We start from the raw sequence: 21,941 nt of genomic DNA, 5'->3' as shown, positions 1-21,941 counted from the left end.
AGGAATGCCCCTTTTCCTGTTCATTTGCCTGATTCTACTCTTCACTCAAAAATCTCAGCCCAGGCATCACCTCCTCTATGAAGCCTTCCAGAAATCCCAGAATTGATTAGATGCCTTTTGTCTGTATGCATCCCTTTTATAGCACTGACCAATGTGTCATAATTGTTCCTAACTAGATCGGAAGCTTCCTGAAGGCAGAGATTTTGCCTTATTCACTTTGTGTCCCCACCACCTAGCCCCGTGCCTGGCACATAGAAGAATATACCATGACTTCTCTGATACCTAATAGTTGTTTTGTAATTTTGGATTTTCCATTTAAGTCATTGGTCCATTTTGAGATGACTTCTGTAACTGGTGACAGATGGGGGCTCAGTTTTTTCTTCTGTATGACATACCAATTTTCTCTGCATCATTTTTTGGAAAGGCTGTTCTTTTCCCCACTCTATGTTCTTGGCACCTTTGTTGAAAATCAGTTGTTTTCCATATTCTTTAAAATATTTATGAAAAGGTTCATTTACTTTGAGATTATTATTATGTTCATCCATTCATTTCTTCTGTGCGTGCAAGAGAGAGAAAAAGAGAGAGAAGCCAGCACCTTCAACAGAGTCCGCATGCTGCCACTGGCCCCCTCAGCCCCAGGCAGCCCAGCAGCCCATGGGCACATGTCCATATCCAGCATGCACTGGGAGACCTCTGGACCTGCACCTGAGACCCTCACATGCGTGTCCAGCGTTACTTAATGCTGAGCCCCCCACTGTGCCACTGCAGCTGGCTGTATTATTACTGTTACGTTAAGAGCATTCTTTCAGGTCATGTATGTGTATGTGTTTAATTTTATTTATCTCTTCCAGTAGAGAGAGAGAGAGAGAGAGAGAGAGACAATACCCCCTGCAGGGTCACTGTACTGTGATCCACCCCCCAGCCTTTAGCCAGCCCCAGATCATGGGCAAGCATGTGCCAGGCATACTCAGGGAGGTTTTCAGACTTGAGCAGGAACCTTCTGATATGGGGTCACCTTACAGAGTGTCACATTTTACTGCTGTGCCCCTGTTGGGCCTCTATTTTCTTTCTTTTCTTTTCTTTTTTTTTTTTAAAGACAGGCTCTCACTGTGTTGTGATCCCCGAGTCAACCTGAGTAAGCCAGTGCTGTCCTGGGGCATAGTGAGAGGTGAGTCAGTGTTCGAAGGAAGGATGGTGGCGTCATTGAGGCCCCTGTAGAGGAGGGCTGGGCCTTGTGTGTGTGTGTGTGTGTGTGTGTGTGTGTGTGTGACCTCCCCTGAGTCCTGTTGCTCTCTGGGGCTCCATTGGCCTCTCGGGCAGCATGGCTCAACTGTTCTGTGACTTTCCTGTCTGCATCCTTCAGTCTCTGGTCTCCCTCCAGATGCCCTTTTCTTCTTGGCACCACTGAGGCCTGAGCTGCCCACACCAGTCTCACACTCCAGTCTCCCCTAGTTCTGGCTGGAGTGGGGCCTGCGCCATGACTGGGGCAGATGGTGAGGAAGCCACACCAGCTTATTCAGCATGGCCCATGCTGCTTAGTTCGGCAGTTCAGGTCCCCTGTCATGCAACCCTCAGCCACTCAGCCTTCCCGCCTCCCTTTGTGCCAGGTGGGAGCACCTGGAACTCCCCACTCTGCACCTTGGCGAGGCCCCATGGGCGCTCTGTGTTCTTCCTTTAGCATCCTTCTTTTCCTCTTCTTCCCGGAGGGGAGCACCTGCCCAGGTTTCCTAGTTTCCTGAATTCTGGCCATCTTCAGAGCAAAGTGCAGCCCTTATTTTGACCAGTTGAATGAAACTGTGTGAACACACTCTGCTTCACCTCTTCTGCACTTTCCGACTATTGCATTTATTTGCTCTTGCTAGGAGCTAAGGATTACTATTATTTTTATATAGCCGACTTCTTATGCATACCTCCCATCTCCCTGACTGGACTGTTAGCCTCTTGTTAGCGTATTGTGCATAGATACCACTGCTGGCTACGGGAAGAGTGTTTCATCGATACGATGCCACAGATAGTGTGACGCACTGCTTATGAACCTCTGAAAAAGAAAAGTCACAAGGAAAAAACAGTGGCATGGGGCCAGCCACGTGTAGTGGCCAGTGATGCTCTGCGAGGCTGACCCACAGGGAAAGGCTCTGGATTTTTGTTGACACCGCCCTGAACACATAGGCACAGTTGTAGCACGGTCCAGGTGGCTGAGTGTGGGGATGGCTGTGACTGGGCACAAAGACCCTATTGAGGGTGGCTGTCTCTCTGTCAGTCTCTGTCTGTTTGTATCTGCTTCTTTTGCTTATAGAAGAAGTATACTTAAAAAAAAAAAAACCAGAATACAGGGAACCAGCAGTTAGCGTAATGGCCATGTCGCTGGACTCCCATGTAGTCGACCACGGTTCGCATCCTGGACCCGGTGGCTTAAAACTCACGCCGGGTGCGTGTGCGTGTGTGCCCAAGATTCTGAGAGGGGAATGGAGGAGAAGGGATTGCGGCGTGGCCATCCCTCCTGGGGGGTGATTTCTCGCTGTCTCTCTGTCTCTCTCTGTCTGTCTGGCGAGCGCACGCGCCCTATAGCGAAAAAAAAAACCTCTCAAAAAAAAAAAAATACCAGAATACTGACAGTTAAACTGACATACCATTGACTGTAAGTGCACAGTGATTTCAGATATCTTAAAATATAGAAAAAAAAGTTATAAAAAGAAACAGCAAACCCAAAATAAAAAATTAAAAAAAAATACCACACAGTTATTATATTACAAAAAAGAAATGTGAAAAAAAGGGAAGGGGCTGGACATTGGTGCAGCGGTAAAACACAACCCTTTGCAAGGCAATTCCAGAAGATTTCTGGTTCGAGTCGGGAGCCCTCCCTACGTGTGCCGGTGCATCCTTGCCCATGATCTGGGACCGACTGAGGATGGAGGTGGATCACGGCATCAGGACCGTGTCAGGGGCCATGCTCTTGTGCTCACGAGTACTCATGGAGGAAAGAAATACACTTCAAAAAATGTTTAAAAAGTCTTAGAATCACAGTCTTTGAATCCTTGTTTTACTTTATTATATATTTGTATGGTATGGAAGATAAACGAGAAAGTTTATAGATGTTACAGGAAAGGGCCTTAACATTTTATTTCTTAAAAATTTCTAATTAAATTCCTGTGGCATCTTTCCTTTGGAATGTGGGTCACGTAACTTTCCCTTTGAGTTTAGCACGTTTCCTGTAGTGTACGCTCTTTCGCGAGGTGGCTGTCCTCGTATTTCACTCGTGTTTTCTTTCATATTTTTGTTTTCAGTTTATTTTTTGTAATTTTTTTTGAGAGGGAACAGTATTTCATGTAGGAGGGATGACCATTGTTTGTTTTCATCTGTTCTTTAGTATTCCTTATTTATTTATTTATTTATTTATTTCAAGAGAGGTTTTTGCTATAGGGTACATACACTCTCTGGGGAGACAGAGAGACAGAAAGTGAGAAAACACCCTCTGGGGTGGGGGGAGTGGCCGTGCGGCAGTCCCTTCTCTTCCATTCTCCTCTCAGGGTTTTGGGCACACAGGCGCATGTGCCCAGTGTGTTTCAAGCAGCTGTGTCCAGGGCTCGAACCCCAGTTGGCTCTGTGGGAGTCTAGCGATGTAACCATTATGCCATCTGCTAGCCTGTGAATTCCCTATTTTTATATTTTTAAAAGAATTATTTATTTAATTTTATTTATTCATTCATTTACTTTAATTTGACACAGAGAGAGAGGGAAAGCAAGAAAGAAAGCCACCAGGTCCAGCATTCGAACCATGGTCGACCGACCATGTGGGAGTGTCTAGTACCTTAACCATCAAGCCATCTGCTGGCCCTGAATTCCTTTTTTTTTCTTTTTGTTGAGAAGTTTTTGCTGTAGGGCGTGTGCACTCACCAGAAAGACAGAGAGAGACAGAGAGACAGAAAGCGAGAAATCACTCCTTGGGCCATGCTGCAATCCCTCCTCCTCCATTCTCCTCTCAGAATCTTGGGCACGCATACACACGTGCCCAGCGTGAGTCTGAGCCACTGGGTCCAGAACTCGAACTGTGGTCAACTACATGGGAATCCAGAGACATAGCCATTACCCTAACTGCTGGTCCCTGAATTCCTTATTTTTGATGATGTCTCTTTGGTATAATTATTGGGTCATCAGAAAAGTTGTGACTTTTTTAAAAATGTTTTTCTATGCAAAAATGTGTCATAACTTTTCCAATGACCCAATATATTTTAAAGAAAAGTAGAGACGAAGCTACTTTCAAAACAAGAGTGACTGTGAACAGAACTCTGAAGAAGGTTGAAGGGTTGCTGACCCGTTGTCCTTCTGGAGGAGTTCTATTCAGTCATGTCACCTTGCGTCTTGGTCTCCAGCTAAATATTCAGTACAGATGTGTTTGCTGTCTGTTGTCCTCAGGGCCTCTCCTTGCCAGGCCTTCCTCCCTTTTCCCTTCCTGAATGTTACTTTCCGAGTTTTCTGCTCACCTGGGGGACTCTTATTTTGAAGGTCTTCTGTAACCTAGAACTCTTCAGGGTCTGAGAATCTTCTGGAGGTGACCACAGTGTAACAGAAGTGATAAGGGCAGTTGCTGGTGTCTCTAATGCCAAGTGCAAACTCAATGTGTGAAATTTTTAGTCTAGTGTATAAATATTTTGCTAACGAGGGCCCATTAGGCGATTCTACAGCAGCTGGTTAGAGCTTCAGCCCCAGGGATTCGCATCAACAGTTTACAGCTCCTCCTGCTTGAGTGACCTTTATGGTCAACGCTGGATGTTTAGAGTCCTCAGTTATTCCTGGGAACAACATTTGTCCTGATTTTTCCTAGCCGAGAAGACCAGGAACGGGAAAGGATGTTTGTTTTTATGAGCCCTTGAACCTATTTCCTTAAGAGTTCCTGATTATTAAAGTTCTCCTTTGTCTTTGCCTGATTTCTTGAATGCGTCTAATGTTGTGTAGACCCAGAACCCTGAATTCTCGTTTTTCTGGGTCAGAATATTGCTAACTGCACTAAGAGCTGACTTCTGGAAGCTTGCCATGTGGTAGTCCAGCAGCTCTTGACCTTGTAGGCAATAGAATTACTGGGGAAGTTCGGGATTCCAGACTCTGTCCAGGCAGATCAAGTCCGAATCTCTGGGTGGGTCGCAGGTGCCCAGGAGCTCCGGGGGGGTTCTGACATGCCGCCAAGCCTGGTCTTTTCATGCTTTACCCCATTTAATCCAAACAGTGGCTCTGGAAGCAGGTTTGGTTTTTTTTGTTTGTTTGTTTGTTTTTGTAGAAGGACTCCCTGAGGACAGGCTTGATTAACCCAGCATTAGAGGAATATTCCAGCCTAGTTCATCTGACTCACAAGCTGTACTTTCAGTACATGTTAGTTCCGTGCTGGGGCCAGACTGTTTGAACAAAGCAGTTACATTCCATGATACTTTTCTCGTGTGTGTGTTGTAATATTTATAAAGGTAACACTTTAACATCTATTAATGAATACTTTAAAAAAAATTATAACTTCAGAGAAAGAGGGGCACCTCCAGCAGAGTCCCCGAGCTGAGATCCGTCCCCTGCCTCGGTCAGCCAGGATCGTGGGTCTGCTTGCCTGACACATACAGGGAGGTCTTGGGATGTGAACCCGGGACCTTCCCATGTGAGTACAACATCACAGAGTGTTGTGCTGTTGCGGTGCCACTGGCTGGTTCCATAAAGTACTTTTAAATTCCTGGTTGTTATACGGATGCCTATATTATGTATTTTTCTCATGTAATTTGCTTATTGTGAGCCCAGATTGTCTCAGAATGATGCTCGAAGAATGCCTTGTTAAGTTTTGGGTGCTTTTTAAAAATCTGTGCTCCTTTAAAATCACTGGTTTTCTGGGGAAAACAGGTGTTTTCCCCTCACAGGTGGGCTTTTAGCCTCTGCCAGCGCAGCAGTTCACCTGGGAGTAACTCGCAGAACCGCAGAAACAGGCCCGTCTCTAGGGCCAGGCTCATGTGTACAGTCCGGTCTGAGAAAATGCAAGGCACGGGTGTCAACTGAGCATTCAAGGAAATGCCCAGAAAGGGAAGGGAGGGAGGAAGGGAAGCAGGGCCCGCAGGACAGAGGAGATGTTCCAGGTAGAGGAGACGTCCGCTGTTTGAAGGTGAGAGAGACCAAGATGTGGCGGAGGGAAGTGGTGGGGAGCCTCCTGAGCCCCGCACGCAGCGATGCCTTGCTCGGGAGCCAGGTGTCTCAGAAGGGACAGTGTGTAGGTGGGGGTGCGAGAGGCGCACCTGACCTTGGCAATGAAGTGGAGATGGAGAGGGAGGTGAGTGTGGTGGAGAAGGGTGAGCTGAGGGTGGGGCGGCTGGGCCCTCTCTGAGGGCAGATGTGTCGGCAGAGTCTAGAGAGTGATGAGCGTGTGTGGCTTCTGGCCAGGAGACTGGAGTCCCTTGGCTGCGGTGAGGAAGGGACTCCCCAAGCCCTGGCAGAGACCCTGGATCAGCCTCTGGGGCTGACTGCCTTTGCTTCCCACAGTGCCGGGAACCACGTGGTTCCACGTCCCATTTTAAGCACTCTAGCTTTGTGTGAGGGTTACCATTACTGTGGAAGGTAAATTTGGAAGTGATTATTCTTGTACCAAGTAGTCTTTAAATGACAAGCGTCCCCTGAGGCATTTAAATATAATTCAGATGCCAGAGGTGGTTTCCAAGCAGCTTTTCAGGAATTCGGCTCATCACACAAATTAAGGCTCATAGAGGCTCAAAATTAAGGCCTATTTTCTTTTCTTGAAGATTAGTAAGGTTAGGATATGATTAGAGTGGTCTTGCCTCCCCCCCCCTTTTTAATGACCAGGGGGCCTGTGTGGCTGCCAGAGTGACACACAGAGAGAACACGATTCTTTATTGATACATCGCTTTCATAGGGCGTCCTTGTAATCTGTCGTATGTGTATTGGCACTTCTAAAATAATTCTGAAGGTAATTTGAATTAGGATGCTCGAGGCCATATATATATACTTCCAGTTCACTCAAAGCCCCACCACTCCCCAGGGCTTCCCCTTTACTGCTTTATTTTATTTTTTTTTAAAGAATTATTTTTTATTTAACTTTATTTATTTATTTTAATTTGACCAGAAAGAGTCAGAGAGAGAGAGAAAGCAAGCCAGCCACCAGGTCTAGGACATGAACCGTGGTTGGCCATGTGGAAGTCCAGTGCCCTTAACCATCATGTCACCTGCCCCCCTCTCCTTCGCTGCTTTAGAGTAATGGGTCCCCGGGTCCTAGACACATGTGTTTGCTCCATGTTACAGTTTGTGTGATGGTTTGTCCCCTGGAGGGTCACGTTTTTTAATTTGGTCCCAGCGTGATGGAGTTTGGGAGGTGAGGCCCAGTGGGCAGGGTCCGGGTCATGTCCCAGCAAGCACTGTTGGGGTCATGCATCTGGGTGAGGCCTAGTGGGTGGTGGTTAGATCAGGAAGGCCACATTCTTATGAACAGATGAATGATGTCTCATGAGACCCCATGAATCCTAGCTCTCATGAGAAGGAGTTAGTCTTGGTGACATTGTTATAAAAGACAGAGCTGCAGCTGTCCCTCTCTGTGCATTCCTGTCATCCTCTCGGCCTCTGTGGGTCAGGTTCCAGCCACCAGAATCATGTGTCAATGAAGCTTTGTTCTCTTCGGTTCACCCTTCGCAGGTATTTCCGTAAGCCCTGCAGTAGCAGACCACGATACTCCCTGTAGTCATCCTTCAGTAAGGACCTAACTTCTGCATGCACCCCGGGGCTTTGCTCAGTGGTGGTGTTCATTCTGCCTGGAAAGTCTGCTGCTTTTGCAATCACACTTACTGGTCTTGCCACCCCAGGAATGTAAAAGCACTCCTTTTGTGTGTCTGTGGCCCTGAGCAGTCTGCTTGGTTCTGGGTAGAACGTTGGTAGGTAAATACTGAGTTGAAGAGCCTGGTGATTTGACCTTTATGGACTCAGAGTTGGCCTCTTGGTGCAGGTTAAGATGTTAGTGGAGTCCGACAGGATGGAGGTAGCATCCTGCCTCTGTACTCTTAGCTGTGTGCTGATAGAACAGGCTTTTGGTCTTCACAGACGGAAGAGACTGTAGGACTTCTGTTTGCTTTTCAGGAGTTAAGTTTTACTCATATCTAATACATGGTTGACCCTGACATCTCTCCTGCTCTCTAGGACAGAGGGTCTCATGTCACATGGAGAATAAAGTGCCTGGAGGACAAACAGGAATCCCATGGCATGGAGGGCGACAGTGGGTTTGCTACCTGTTTGTTGTCTTTCAGTAACTTGGGGTGGATGGAGATGATCAGTGGTTTGCTGGGTGGATTTTCAAATCACGTAATTAGGGCTGACCTCATGGTTCAGTGATGATGTGCTGCTTAAGAGAACCTGGATCTCAGGCCGGCAGAGAGCTTGGAAGTTAAGCTGGCTGGATCCTTCATGGCTGACTCCATGGTTTGAGTCCCAGACCAAGTGCCTTGGAAAAGATGCCGTGCGTGTGTGTGTGTGTGTGTGTGTGTGTGTGTGTGTGTGCATGTGTGCCTAAAATCCTAAGAGGAGGGTGGAGGAGAAGGGACTGTGACATGATCATTCCCCCCAGGGAGTTCTTTCTCACTTTTCCTCTCTCTGTCTCTCTCCAGAGTGCATGTGGTCTATGGGAAAAAACAAACCAAACCAAAACCTAGATCCCACATGGCAACGTGGTTTGACTCTCAGGCCTTGGTTAGCCTGAAACGTGTGGGTACAAGTGCCCCAAATCCTATGGGCTTAAGGACTGGAGGAAGGGAATTGTGCAACTGCCAGACTGTGGAAGCTGCTCATCTCTCTCTCTCTCTCTTTTTCTTTCTCTCGCTCACTCTTACACACGTGCGCACGTGCATGGGTGCACACATACATGTGAATAAAGAAAAATTAATTTTTAAAAATTATATAATTTGGGGGCCAGCTGGTAGTGTGGTGGTTAAGGGCACTGGACTCCCACATGGTTGACTACAGTTCAAGTCCCAGACCTGGTGGCTTGCTTTTTCTGTTTCCCTCTCTTTCTCTCTCACTCTGTCCCTCTCTGGCCAAATAAAAATAAATAAATAAATAAATAAAGTTAAATAAATTATTTTAAAAATTATATAATTTGAAGTTTTATATAAACAAATTTCCATTAGAAAACAAATGGTTTAATTAATTAATTAAATTTTTTTGAGAGAGAGCAGAGACTTATGAATTGAAGACGGTTTTTTATTTTGGGAGAGTGGAGGAAGGCTGGGGGGAGAGGTTTTTTCTATAGGGCATGTGTGCTCGCCAGAAAGGCAAAAAGAGACAGAGAGATAGAAGACAAGAAATGATAAACCCCCCCAGGGGAGATGGCCATGCCACAATCTCTTCTTTTCCATTCTCTTCTTGGGATCTTGGGCATGCATGCACATGCGCCCAGGGTGAGTTTAAGCTACCAGGTCCGGGTCTCGAACCACAGTCGACTACATGGGAATCCAGTGATGTAGCCATTACGCCATCTGCTGGTCCCTGGATTGAAGATGATTTTTAACTGTGCAGACACAAGTGATAAGAAATGGCAGAGTTTTTACTCCTTCTCTGAGCCTATTTGCACTGTAAAAACAGTATCTGTATCAGTTTGCTAGCACTGTGTAACAAAGTACCACAATGAGTAACTTCAAACAACACAAGTTTATTCTTTTGTGGTTTTGGAGGCCAGAGTCTCAAGTTAATGGAGATGCCGGCAGGGTTACATTCCTTCTGACGGCTCTGGGAAGAATCCTTTTTCATGTCTCCCAGCTCCTGGCATTTTCTGGCAGCCCTTGGCTTGTGGCTGCACCATTCTGTTTTCTTCCTTTGTATCTTCTCACCGTCTTCTCTCCAAGCAGGTCTATGTCCAAATTTCCCCTTTAGATGAAGTTACCAGTCATTTTACGTTTGGACGCACCACAGTAACCTCACTTTAATGAAATTGTCTCTATTGAGGCCTTATTTGGAGTAAGGTCACGTTCTGATATACTGGATGTTAATCTATTTTTTGGGGGAACATAATTCCTCCCATAAGAGTATCTAATCAAATATGATAGGAAGTTAGCCCCTGGGGCCAGCAGGTGGCATGGTGGTTAAGGTGCTGGAATTCCCACATGGCTGACTGAGGCTCAAGTCCTGAACCTGGTGGCTTGCTTTCTCACTCTCCCTCTCTCTCTCTGGCAAAACTCATGTGAAATAGTAAATAAATAAATAATTCTTAAAAGAAAAAAAAGGAAGTTGGCTTCTGAACATGGAAATTTCTCCAGATGCTTGTTAGTATTTGCATTATTCTCAGGGAACCCCAGATGAGTTCGACTTTTGCCTTTGAATGTTTGCAGTTATGTTACTAATTATAAGGTTATTTGTTGTGTGTTTTCTTTATTCTTTTAAAATTTTGTTTTGTGTGTGGTTCATAAAATTTGCGATACGGAAATAGTAGGCTATGTGTGTAGTTTTTAAAGTCTGAGGGACTTCCAAAAGTTCATGGAAAAATGGACTTACAGTTTTTTGGGTGCAAAATTTTTTTGAAAACCATGCATAATATCTTTATAATATGTATTCCCCATGAACTTTTTGAAGACCCCTCCTATACACCTGGAGGTGTGCTTGGGGATTTTTTTCATTAATTTTAATGAGGTGCGTGACCCAGTCAGTTTGGAAACTGCTACCTGGACTGTGTGGCTGGTGGGGTCAGGTGTGTGCCGGTCCCCGTGCCCCATCTCAGTGACCTGTGGTCTTTGGGGGTCCTTAGCCTCTCTAGCTTCAGTTTTCTCGTTTGTAAATTGGATTGCTGGGGAAATTAAATGACAGGGTGCCTGAAAGGTGCTTAGTGCAGAACTTGGCCTACAGTAGACAGTCAATAAACTTCCATGACTGTGGTGGTTAATATGTTGACTTGTGTTGTTTTCTATGGACGTTCACGGACTCTTTCATCTTGGGAAATTGCTTGACACAGGAGGCCGCAAATTACACAAGAAATTCAACAGGATGAGCAGTGAGTCAGAGCTGAAAACAGTGAGATGGTTGTGGAAGGATGTGACCATGTCGAGAAATAAAATCCGGCAGAACACACTCTGACTTTCCTGCACCAGTGGGCAGTGGGGGTGCCAGCAGTGACATGGGACTCTTTGCCTGTCCCCATCAATCCGCCTCTCCTCTCAGGCCACCCCCGCAGAGATGCAGTGCGCTCTGGTGGCTCTCAGTGCGGTGGCGTCACCTACCTCCGGGCATTTGGACATGCCTGGGAGCATTTGTTGTTGGGGACAGTGAGTGGGTCAGGGATTCCAATGAACTGGGCACCTCTAGAACCTAGTGGTAATGGAATAGAGTCTAGACTCCTCCATATAGGACTGCTGGTAGGCATGGCATTTTTGTATTTATGTATTTATTTTTGAGAGAGAGCTCTAGGGCATGTGCACATGCCAGAGAGGCAGAGAGAGACAGAGAGAGACAGTGAGAAATCACCCCCCAGGAGGGACAGCCTTCTTGCAATCCCTTCTCCTCCATTCTCCTCTCGGGACTTTGGGCATGCACAGACATGCGCCCGGTGTGAGGTGTAAGCTGCTCTGTGAGGACTCGAACCGCAGTTGTGACTATGTAGGAGTCTAGCAACGTAACCATTATGTCATCTGCTGGTCTCTATTTACGTATGTATTTTTAATCAAAGTTCTGTTTCAGAATCTCTTTGGTCGCTGGGAGACTTTTCTTCCTGTTGTATAGCCAAGCAAAAGAAAGAGTAATTGTATCATGACAGTAGAGGGTTTAACATTCTCGCTGAAATGCCCTGTGTTTCTTATTTAAATAGCGTCAGTAATCAAGAGTCTTTTTTTTGTAAAGGCCAGTGATTCCTCTGGAGAAATCAACTGAGGCTTATATACCAGCAGAAAGCCATTTTTTAAAGAACACATTATAAGCGGTGGTTAAAAGAAGAGAATGAAAAGCCTCACTCAGCATTCGAAACAATGAATACATTACTGTGGTCTGTGGGTATCCGTGGGGCATTGGTTCCAGCACCCTACAGATACCAAACTCGCAGACACACAGGTCCCTTATATAAGACAGCATAGTATTTGCAGGTAACCTGGACACTTAAATCATCTCCAGGTTACTGGTAATACCCAATACGATGCCCCTGCTATGCAGATGGGTGCTGTCCTGTGTTGTGTGGCGTCATGGCAGGGAGAAGCGTCAGCCATATTCAGTACAGACACAACCATTGTAGGCCTGACCACGTGCCCCACAGCAACAATGTCACATTTTCTATTTGTGGTCGATTGAATCTGTGGATGTGGGACCTGTGGATGAGAGCTGATGGTTTATTATTTGTTTATATTTTATTTATTTTAAAATTCTTGTTTTTATTCACTTGTGGTATGTTAAACCAGTTAAAGAAGGAAAGGAGAGGATGAGGGGCAGGCAAGAGTGCAGGGACGGGGGAGCAGGTAGAGGGACATTGGGTGGGAGGAGGGGAAAGTAGCGGAGAGGGGGATTATTGGGTCGTTGGAAAAGACATGACATTTTCCGTGCAAAAATGCGTCATGACTTTTCCAACTATGCAGTAGTAATCTCAGAGAGGGAAAATCAGCTTAAACATGTTATTGGCCAACCTTGTTTTTGACCTAGACTGTGGATGTATTTCACAATCGCCACATAACATATTAAAAAATCATCAACTCTTTATAATCTTACTTAAAAAGTGAGACCACTTGGGCCAGCAGGTGGTGTGGAGGTGAAGGCACTGGATTTCACATTGCCAGCTCCGTGACTTGAGTCCTGGATCAGGTGACTTGAAACTCCTTCTGGGCGTGTGCATATGCATGCCCCAAATCCCAAAAGGACTAGGGGAGGAAGGATTGTAGTGTGGCCATCTCCTTTGGTAATTTATCACTTTCTCTCTGTCTCTGTCTCTCTGGTGAGGGCATGTGCCGCATGGCAAAAATATAAAATAAAACAAATTTTAAAAAATAAAATGAGACCACTTTTTAAAAGATGATCTTTGTGTGTGTGTGTGTGTGTGTGTGGAGAGGTTTTTTGCTAGAGGGTGCGTGCGCTCACCAGAAAGACAGAGAGACAGAGAGATAGAAAGTGAGAAATCCCCTCCTGGGGGGATGGCCATGCGGCAATCCCTTCTCCTCCATTCTCCTCTCAGGATCTTGGGCACGCATGCACACACGCACGGTGTGAGTTTAAGCCACTGGGTCCGGGACTTGAACTGAGGTCGACTACATGGGAGTTCAGTGACATAGCCATTATGCTAACTGCTGATCCCAACATGATCTTTTTTTTGAGAGAGTTTTTTTTTTTTTTTATTAAACTAGAGAGTGTTTATGCTTGCTGGAGAGATAGAGAGAGACAGAGAGACAGAAAGAGAGAAATCACCTCCTGGGGGAAATGGCCACACCACAATCCTTTCTTTTCTATCTCCTCCTGGGATTTAAGGCACACACGCACATGCGCCTGGCGTGAGTTTTAAGCTGCTGGGTCTGGGACTCGAACTGTGGTTGACTACATAGGAGTCCAGTGACGTAATTTGCTGATCCTGTTAAAGAATGATCTTAATATATTAGGGAAAACACATTAGGAACTTGGCATTAATTATTTAATCAATTTATTAATTTATTTTTTGCCTTTTTTGCTATAGGGTACATGTGCTCATCAGAGAGAAAGAGAACATGAGAAACAACCCTCTCTCCCCCTCCCCCCAGATACCACAGTCCTCTACTCCTCTAGTCTCCTCTCAGGATTTTGGGAACATACACACAGGCGCCTGGTGTGATTCTAAGCCGCTGGGTACGGGATCCTGCTTGGCTGGCTTTGTGGATTCCAGTGTCTTACTCCACGCCACCTGTTGGCCCAGAGTCGGGTTTTAAAGTGGAGGGGGCCGAAAGTCAGTTACAGTCTTTGGGCAAAAAGACATGAGTGGGCCGGCAAGTGGCATGGTGGTTAAAGGGGCTGGACTCCCACATGGCCAACCATGGTTCAAGTCTCAGACCTGGTGGCTTGCTTTCTCACTTCCTCTCTCTCTCTGTCTCTCTGTGTGTGTCTCTCTGATCAAACTGGAAAATAATAATAATAAATAAATAAAGTTAAAATAAAATAATTCTTTAAAAAAAAAAGGCATGAGTGACCTCATGCTTGATTTTATAATGTACAGTTTCTTTTTTACATTTAGCTGTATCTCTTTGTGGGGTGTTTTATGGTTTTCAAAGCACACGTGCAGCGTATGATTATCGAATCAAGGATATTACCACATACATCATCTGCCTTCATGCTTTGAATTCATAGAATTGACAGATGAAATACAGATGCAGAAAGCCAAAAAGTCTCATCAATCTCAAAAGCAAGTAATCACCTCTGTGGCCCCAACGTGGTGTGGAACTGCCAAGTAGTTAGTGGGCCAAGGGCGCTCACTGCCAAGAGGGTCTTGGCTTGAAAAGCTGAGGGCTGAATGCTGCAGATGCTCCAGCCCAGCTCAGCCGGTCCCTGGACAGCAGCTGTCAGCATGCAAGGATTGGGCGTTAACGGGGATGATTAAAACCTTCCTTTCGAGAGGGCTGGGCACTGGCTGGAAAGTCAGGGTTGGGTTATTTTAGTTGTGGCTGATGCAAAGGCACCTGGGGCATGTGCAAAATGTGCATTCCTGGGCCCTGCCCCTCAGAGAGTCTGGCAGGAGGCCTGAAAACTCATAGTTTTCAATGTCCTCAGATGATTCTGAGAATAAGACCCCTCTTCAGGAAAAATTGCACTGGTGAAAAGGAAAGTCAACGTTAGAAATGCAATCACTGGGGCTGGCAGATGGCATGGTGGTAAAAGGTGCTAGATTCCCACGTGGCTGACTGCAGTTCAAGTCCCAAACCTGGTGGCTTGCTTTCTCACTTTCCCTTTTTTTTTCTCTCTCTCTCTCTCTCTGGTCAAAATAAAATAATAAGAACAAATGGAATTAAATAAATTAATTTTTAAAAAAAGAAATGCAATCAATTGCTTACTCAAATTCAGTTGGAATAAGGATGTGTAATTTGCACCTAGGAGTTTCAGTATTTGAACCCATGGAACGTCAAAAAGTTCATGGAAACATGAAATTAAAGTACAGATTTATTTTGGTGCAAAACATTTTGAAATCCATGAATAGTTTTGTTTTGTTTTCATAAAAGGCATTGCCATGAACTATTTGTATTTTGCCCTCCTTTTTTTTTTTTTTTTTTTTAAGTTTTCACTGTAGGACATGTGTACTTGCTGGAGAGAGACAAGAGAGAGGGAAAGTGAGAAATCGCTTCCACCCAGGAGAACGGCCATGCTGCATTTCCTTCCCCTTCATTCTCCTCTTAAGGTTTCGGGCACACACACAGATGCACCAAGCTGCGGGGTCTGTGACTTGAACCATGAAGTCAGCCATATGGGTTCCAGTCTCTAGTCTGTTTAACCACCATGCCACGGGCTGGCCATGGCATTTTTTTTTTAACATGATAAAATGTAACATAAAGCTTATTACGATTTGAATCATTGTTAAGTGTACAACTCAGTGGCATTGACTGCAACATTTTCAACGTTTCCTGATTTATATTTCTGGGCTTCAGGCTCTCTCGTCATAGGGATTCCTGAAGCCTTGCTGGCGGGTCTCCTCCTTCCCCTCAACACCTTCTCCTTGCACCAGGCTGGGCAGTTCAGCTGGGCACTGATTACCTTAGCACTGGAGGTGCCATAACCCCGGGGAAGGGTAGGTGCCTGGGATTTGGCTACGACTAGCAGAGGATTTCGCAGGGTCATTATGTGGGACGCATTACGTGGGCTCTGTTTTAGAAGGGAATGGGGCTTCTTGCTTCTGTTTACACAGGTATAATACTGTTTATTAACACTTCTCAGAGCGTGGGATAGGGAAGAAATGTTTTCAGCTTGTTTTTTGCTGTTTTCTAGAAACTAGTTGCAAGGCTTTGGAAGAAGGGGAAATTGAAGCTGTTGAACCATTGTGTCCTGAGGTTACTTTAGTATTTCAGTAATCAGTTCTTTGGAGAGGGACTGAAATAAATGTACTGCTTTAGAACTACATTGACATTTCTATTTCCTCTTTTTTACTTTCTTCATACCGTCATAATTTCCAAGATCTACTCTAGTTTGTATTTCACTACGTTTTTGGAACTTGGAACTTCAGAGAGAGAAAGAGGGCTTTACTCTAACATGTTCTCAGAGTCTGCGATTTATCTGTAATCTTTTTAAAGAATAGTTCAGAAACAAGCCTCTTCGTATTGAATTCCTAGCCAGGCAACTTATAAAATGTTTAAAACACACACAATTATATTATTGTTTCAGATACCAAATAATGATTATGCTTTCTATAATTATATCATTGGGCGTTGAATTGTCTTTAATTAATATACAGGCTTAAAATAATCCAACCCCGGAGTCAACATGTGGCATGGTGGTTGAGCTGGCTGGATCCCACTGGCAGTTCGAGTCCAGGGCCCAGTGTCTTGAGAAAAATGCTGAGCGCATGTACATGTTGGCCCCAAATCCCAAGAGGAGGATAGGGGAGAAGAGATTGACGTATGGCCATCAACTCGAGGTGGGGGGAGTGATTTCTCACACTCTCTTTCTCATTTTCTCTCTGACGAGCACGTACACCCTATAGAAAACAACACCTCCTGAAATGACGGGTGTAAGCAGTGTTTGTCAGGGACGGCTTAACCGTTGGGTGAGAGCTCGAGGAGCTTTGTGATGGGTGATGCTGGATGTCAGCACCCAACTCCTGGTACACTTCAATACCATTCAAAGTGGGTCAGCCAGAAATTAGGCACTTCCTGCAGATGCAACTAGAAGTTCAAAGGACCACCAGAAACGTGTTCTTGCTGGAATCTAATAATTCTTACTTTTTAAAAAGTTTCTTTCTTTCTTCCATGGGTGAGAAGGACACAGACAGTACCCCCCTGCAGGGTCTTGATGCCATGACCCACCCCAGTTTGGCCAGCCCTGGTCCTACCTTCAAGTTTTAGAGAATTATGTTTGGCTTATCTGTACATTTGATTTGATTAGGTTCTTGGCAAATTAGTATTTACATTGGAGTCCTGAGGAACCCTCAAATAAACCAAGTCATAGTTGTAGGTGCTTAGAGAGTTAATGCTGTGGATAATTGCTAATCAGCAGTCTCTTCATATCACTAGGCAGGCAGAAGAGGGGGTTTGGGAACAATTACCAGTGAATGGAAAAAAATTAAGTAAGGATGAGAATGATTTGTGTTTTTGACTAAGTCGGATGGAGTAAGTATATGTAAATTGCATGCAGTTTGGTATGTGTCCTAGTCTTTGGGGGCTACTTGAACCACATACCTTACTCTGGGTACTATATACACCACATACCTTACTCTGGGTACTATATACACCACAGAGGGTATTGCTCATAGTTCTGGAGGCTGTGAAGTCCAGGGTCAAGGCACCCACCGCGAGGGCATGTTCCTCGGAGACAGTGCCTTTTCACCCACCTCGAGGGCATGTTCCTCGGAGACAGTGCCTTTTGTGGGTGCTCACATGGCAGAAAGGGCCAGGCAGCTCTCGGGGCCTTTTATGTCGGGATGTTAATTCTCATTCACAAGGACAGAGTCCTAAGGGCCCTACCTGTTAGTACCATCACCTGGGGATTAAGTTTCCACACAGGAATTTTGGTGGGAAAACCACATTCAGACTGCAGCAGTGTGATTGCTAAAGATGGCCCTTCCTGACTGGCAGAATGTCCTTAAATGAAGGTACCACTGTTGGGTTTGGAAGTCCAACTCTTTTCCTGTCCCTTGCATGATAGTGTCATTCAACCTCATTTATCATCTGTAGATAATCCCCAGTTTGTGTCATTGGCCCAGATTGCTTTCTTGAGCGCTAAAAGCCCATGCCCGTCCACCCTGCGTTGGCTTTTTGCCTTCCAGACCCCCCTGGCTGGCCACCCAGGCTCTTCTGCCAAGATCTTTCCCACTCCAGGCCTTTGCACACGCCATCCCTGCTGTACAGACAACTTTCCACTCTCTGTTCTCATCCGTTCCCGACCTCCCTGTCCGCCATTCTCCCTCACAGCACCTTGCACACGCCCTTCGCAGTCTTCTCAGTGTGGAATTACTGTTTCTTCTTCCCGACTGGAAGGCTCACGAGCAGGGGTCCTGCTGCATGTCCTGCACTCAGATATGTGGTCTAAGTATTTGTGTGACTTAAGAATGAAGAGCCCATTAGGCTTTGGGCTGGACATGGGGGACAGTGATAGAACGCTCCCTTCAAGTAGCTCACAGTCTAGCAGGGGAGGCAGAGGAGTAAACCCAGAATACAGCTTAAGTTTTATGAGAAAAGTGCAGGGTAGGGTTCTGGGAAGATGAGAAAGGGGGCCTGGGGGATGAAGGAGTTAGGGAAATCACCTTTGCAGAGGCACGGCAATCAGAGAGCTCCTTGGGCGGCTGGAGCATCAGCTGGGTGTGGGGAAGGGTGATGCCAGCAGGCCAAGCAGCAGCTGGAGATGGGGACTCATGTCATCTGAGGGCTCTGGATTTCTGAAGCCCCTTAGGAACCACCTAAGGGTTTTAAGAATGGGATGACATGGTAGGGTGGTTTACTTTCTTCCTTTAGGTGAGCCTGAGATGTACAGACATGGAGAGATCAGATATGCCTGTTAGAAAACTCCAGATGTGGGGGGGGGGACCAGCAGTTAGCATAATGGCTATGTCATTGGACTCTCATGTAGTCAACTGAGGTTCTAATCCCAGATCCGGTGGCTTAAACTCACGCCGGGCACGTTTGCGTGTCCAAGATCCCAGCATAATGATCACGTTGCTGGGCTCCTATGTAGCCAACTTTAGTTTAAGTCCTGGACCCAGTGGCTTAAACCATATGTGCATGCGTGCCCAAAATCCCAAGAGGAGAATGGAGGAGAAGGGATTGCGGCATGGCTATTCCCCTTGGGAGGTGATTTATTGCTTTTTCTCTCTCTGTGTCTCTCCAGTGAGCTCATGCTCCCTATAGCAAAAATCTCTCTCAAAAAGAGAAAAGAAAACCCTAGATGGATTGGAGGGACCAGAGGGGGCTGTGGAGTTTAGGGAGTCATGGCTCGTAAGAAGAGACCACAGTCCTGACTGATTGCCGAAGCTAGGAGCCCGCCTCTCTGATGAGGGCTGCTCAGTCAAGCATTTCTCAGCACAACTTCCTTGGCCCTGGCTCCAAGGTTGAGATGCACGGGGTGGAGGTCACAGTTCTAGTGACGCTGTGTGCACAAGGTGGTGATTGTTCTGCTGGAGGTACCACCTCTCTTTGTACCTGGGGCTTCAGCGCCACTCAGGAAGCATAATAGATGCCACTCAAAGGCATGTCCGTGGGTGCTCTGGGCTCCCTTGGTTCAGGAACCCAACTCAGAGTGAATGAGAAGCAGGTTGTGGCCTGGCCTCTGAACTCCTCTGCCTCAGCACTCCAGTACCCTGGACAGCCTGTCCTCCAGGCAGGCTCGGCAAGGGACAGTTCCGAGCAGCTCGCCAGAGGACCGACCCAAAGTAAGCAGTGGTGGTGGGAGGAAGGGCTGTGAGCGCTGACAGCACCAGGAGGACCCGACTCAGAGTAAGTGTTAGTAATTGACATGGGGGTGCAGGCGGGTGGGAGTTAGGGTTTTAGGGGCCTGTTAGACACTCAGCTAGAGCTGTCTAGTGGGCAGCTGAAACTGAGTCCAAGTCACCTTGGCCTTTTTCCTCTCGTGCCCCATCCACCTCACCAACTGCTCGGTCTCACCCTGGTGTGGTCTCTTGCTTGGAACTTCTGCCCTCTCCTGCACAGCCGTCCTGGCCATGCTCCTTGCCCCGCTGCCCTGTGTCTGTGCCTACGACAGGGCCCTGTTTAACGCTTCCTTCCACTCTGCCAGGCTGATGTTTCTGCAGGGTAACTTCAATGAAAAGGCTTTGCTCAGAATACCCAGTGGCTCCCCTTTGTCTGCTGACGTTCTCACACTCCCGGCCACTGTTCTAGTGTTCACCCAACCAACTGTTTGTGGTGCAAACACATCCCGCGTTGTCTAGACCTGGGCCTTTGTCTGTGCTGGGCTTCCAGCCAGCATAACCCCTGTCTCTTTTAAGCTTCCTACTTCTTTGATATGAAGTAGAAGTTTAATATAGAGCCGAGGGAAGATGAGAAAGGGGGCCTGGGGGATGAAGGAGTTAGGGAAATCACCTTTGCAGAGGCACGGCAATCAGAGAGCTCCTTGGGCGGCTGGAGCATCAGCTGGGTGTGGGGAAGGGTGATGCCAGCAGGCCAAGCAGCAGCTGGAGATGGGGACTCATGTCATCTGAGGGCTCTGGATTTCTGAAGCCCCTTAGGAACCACCTAAGGGTTTTAAGAATGGGATGACATGGTAGGGTGGTTTACTTTCTTCCTTTAGGTGAGCCTGAGATGTACAGACATGGAGAGATCAGATATGACTGTTAGAAAACTCCAGATGGGGGGGGGACCAGAGGGGGCTGTGGAGTTTAGGGAGTCATGGCTCGTAAGAAGAGACCACAGTCCTGACTGATTGCCGAAGCTAGGAGCCCGCCTCTCTGATGAGGGCTGCTCAGTCAAGCATTTCTCAGCACAACTTCCTTGGCCCTGGCTCCAAGGTTGAGATGCACGGGGTGGAGGTCACAGTTCTAGTGACGCTGTGTGCACAAGGTGGTGATTGTTCTGCTGGAGGTACCACCTCTCTTTGTACCTGGGGCTTCAGCGCCACTCAGGAAGCATAATAGATGCCACTCAAAGGCATGTCCGTGGGTGCTCTGGGCTCCCTTGGTTCAGGAACCCAACTCAGAGTGAATGAGAAGCAGGTTGTGGCCTGGCCTCTGAACTCCTCTGCCTCAGCACTCCAGTACCCTGGACAGCCTGTCCTCCAGGCAGGCTCGGCAAGGGACAGTTCCGAGCAGCTCGCCAGAGGACCGACCCAAAGTAAGCAGTGGTGGTGGGAGGAAGGGCTGTGAGCGCTGACAGCACCAGGAGGACCCGACTCAGAGTAAGTGTTAGTAATTGACATGGGGGTGCAGGCGGGTGGGAGTTAGGGTTTTAGGGGCCTGTTAGACACTCAGCTAGAGCTGTCTAGTGGGCAGCTGAAACTGAGTCCAAGTCACCTTGGCCTTTTTCCTCTCGTGCCCCATCCACCTCACCAACTGCTCGGTCTCACCCTGGTGTGGTCTCTTGCTTGGAACTTCTGCCCTCTCCTGCACAGCCGTCCTGGCCATGCTCCTTGCCCCGCTGCCCTGTGTCTGTGCCTACGACAGGGCCCTGTTTAACGCTTCCTTCCACTCTGCCAGGCTGATGTTTCTGCAGGGTAACTTCAATGAAAAGGCTTTGCTCAGAATACCCAGTGGCTCCCCTTTGTCTGCTGACGTTCTCACACTCCCGGCCACTGTTCTAGTGTTCACCCAACCAACTGTTTGTGGTGCAAACACATCCCGCGTTGTCTAGACCTGGGCCTTTGTCTGTGCTGGGCTTCCAGCCAGCATAACCCCTGTCTCTTTTAAGCTTCCTACTTCTTTGATATGAAGTAGAAGTTTAATATAGAGCCGAATTAAGAATTGAGCCGGTAGCACAAGCTGTTTACTGTTTGTTGGAACAGAACCGACCCAGGGAGGCAGCGGTGTGTGCTGGTCGCTCAGTTGCAGGCTTGTGCAGTGGCGTGGAAGTTAACCGCAGCTGGCTCCTGGGTTTGGAGGGAAAGCGTCTCCTCATGCTTAGTCACGGGACGTCGTGCGCCATTCCAGCCCGAGTGTAATCGGAGACTGAAGATTATCTCGAAGCCGATGGTGTCCTTTTCCCTGTTGTTACGGGACTGTGTTTTGAATTAAGTTATTTCAGAAACAGATGGCCAACAGAGAATTTCTTTGCCTTTGTTCTTAGTGCATTGAGTAGTTTGTTTTGGTTACTCAAAGTGCTGACAGTCTTGCTTTCTAGGTTGGTAGATGCGGGTTGCAT

The 21,941-nt window shown here is 46.9% G+C and overlaps 1 protein-coding gene across 1 annotated transcript in view; it reads left to right on the top strand.

Annotated features, from left to right (window-relative positions):
* The first annotated feature begins 1,477 nt into the window (after positions 1-1,477).
* Positions 1,478-21,941, top strand: part of KIAA1549 (KIAA1549 ortholog) — a 125,971-nt gene continuing 105,507 nt past the window's right edge. The window contains 3 exon segments of the mRNA XM_027770543.1: positions 1,478-1,493; positions 19,782-19,883; positions 21,196-21,297. Coding sequence (XP_027626344.1) covers positions 1,478-1,493; positions 19,782-19,883; positions 21,196-21,297 — 220 coding nt within the window.

The sequence above is a fragment of the Tupaia chinensis genome, unplaced genomic scaffold, assembly GCF_000334495.1.
Source record: "Tupaia chinensis unplaced genomic scaffold, TupChi_1.0 Scaffold000140_1, whole genome shotgun sequence".
Taxonomy (NCBI): domain Eukaryota; kingdom Metazoa; phylum Chordata; class Mammalia; order Scandentia; family Tupaiidae; genus Tupaia; species Tupaia belangeri.
This window is presented reverse-complemented; position numbering and strand designations above follow the sequence as displayed.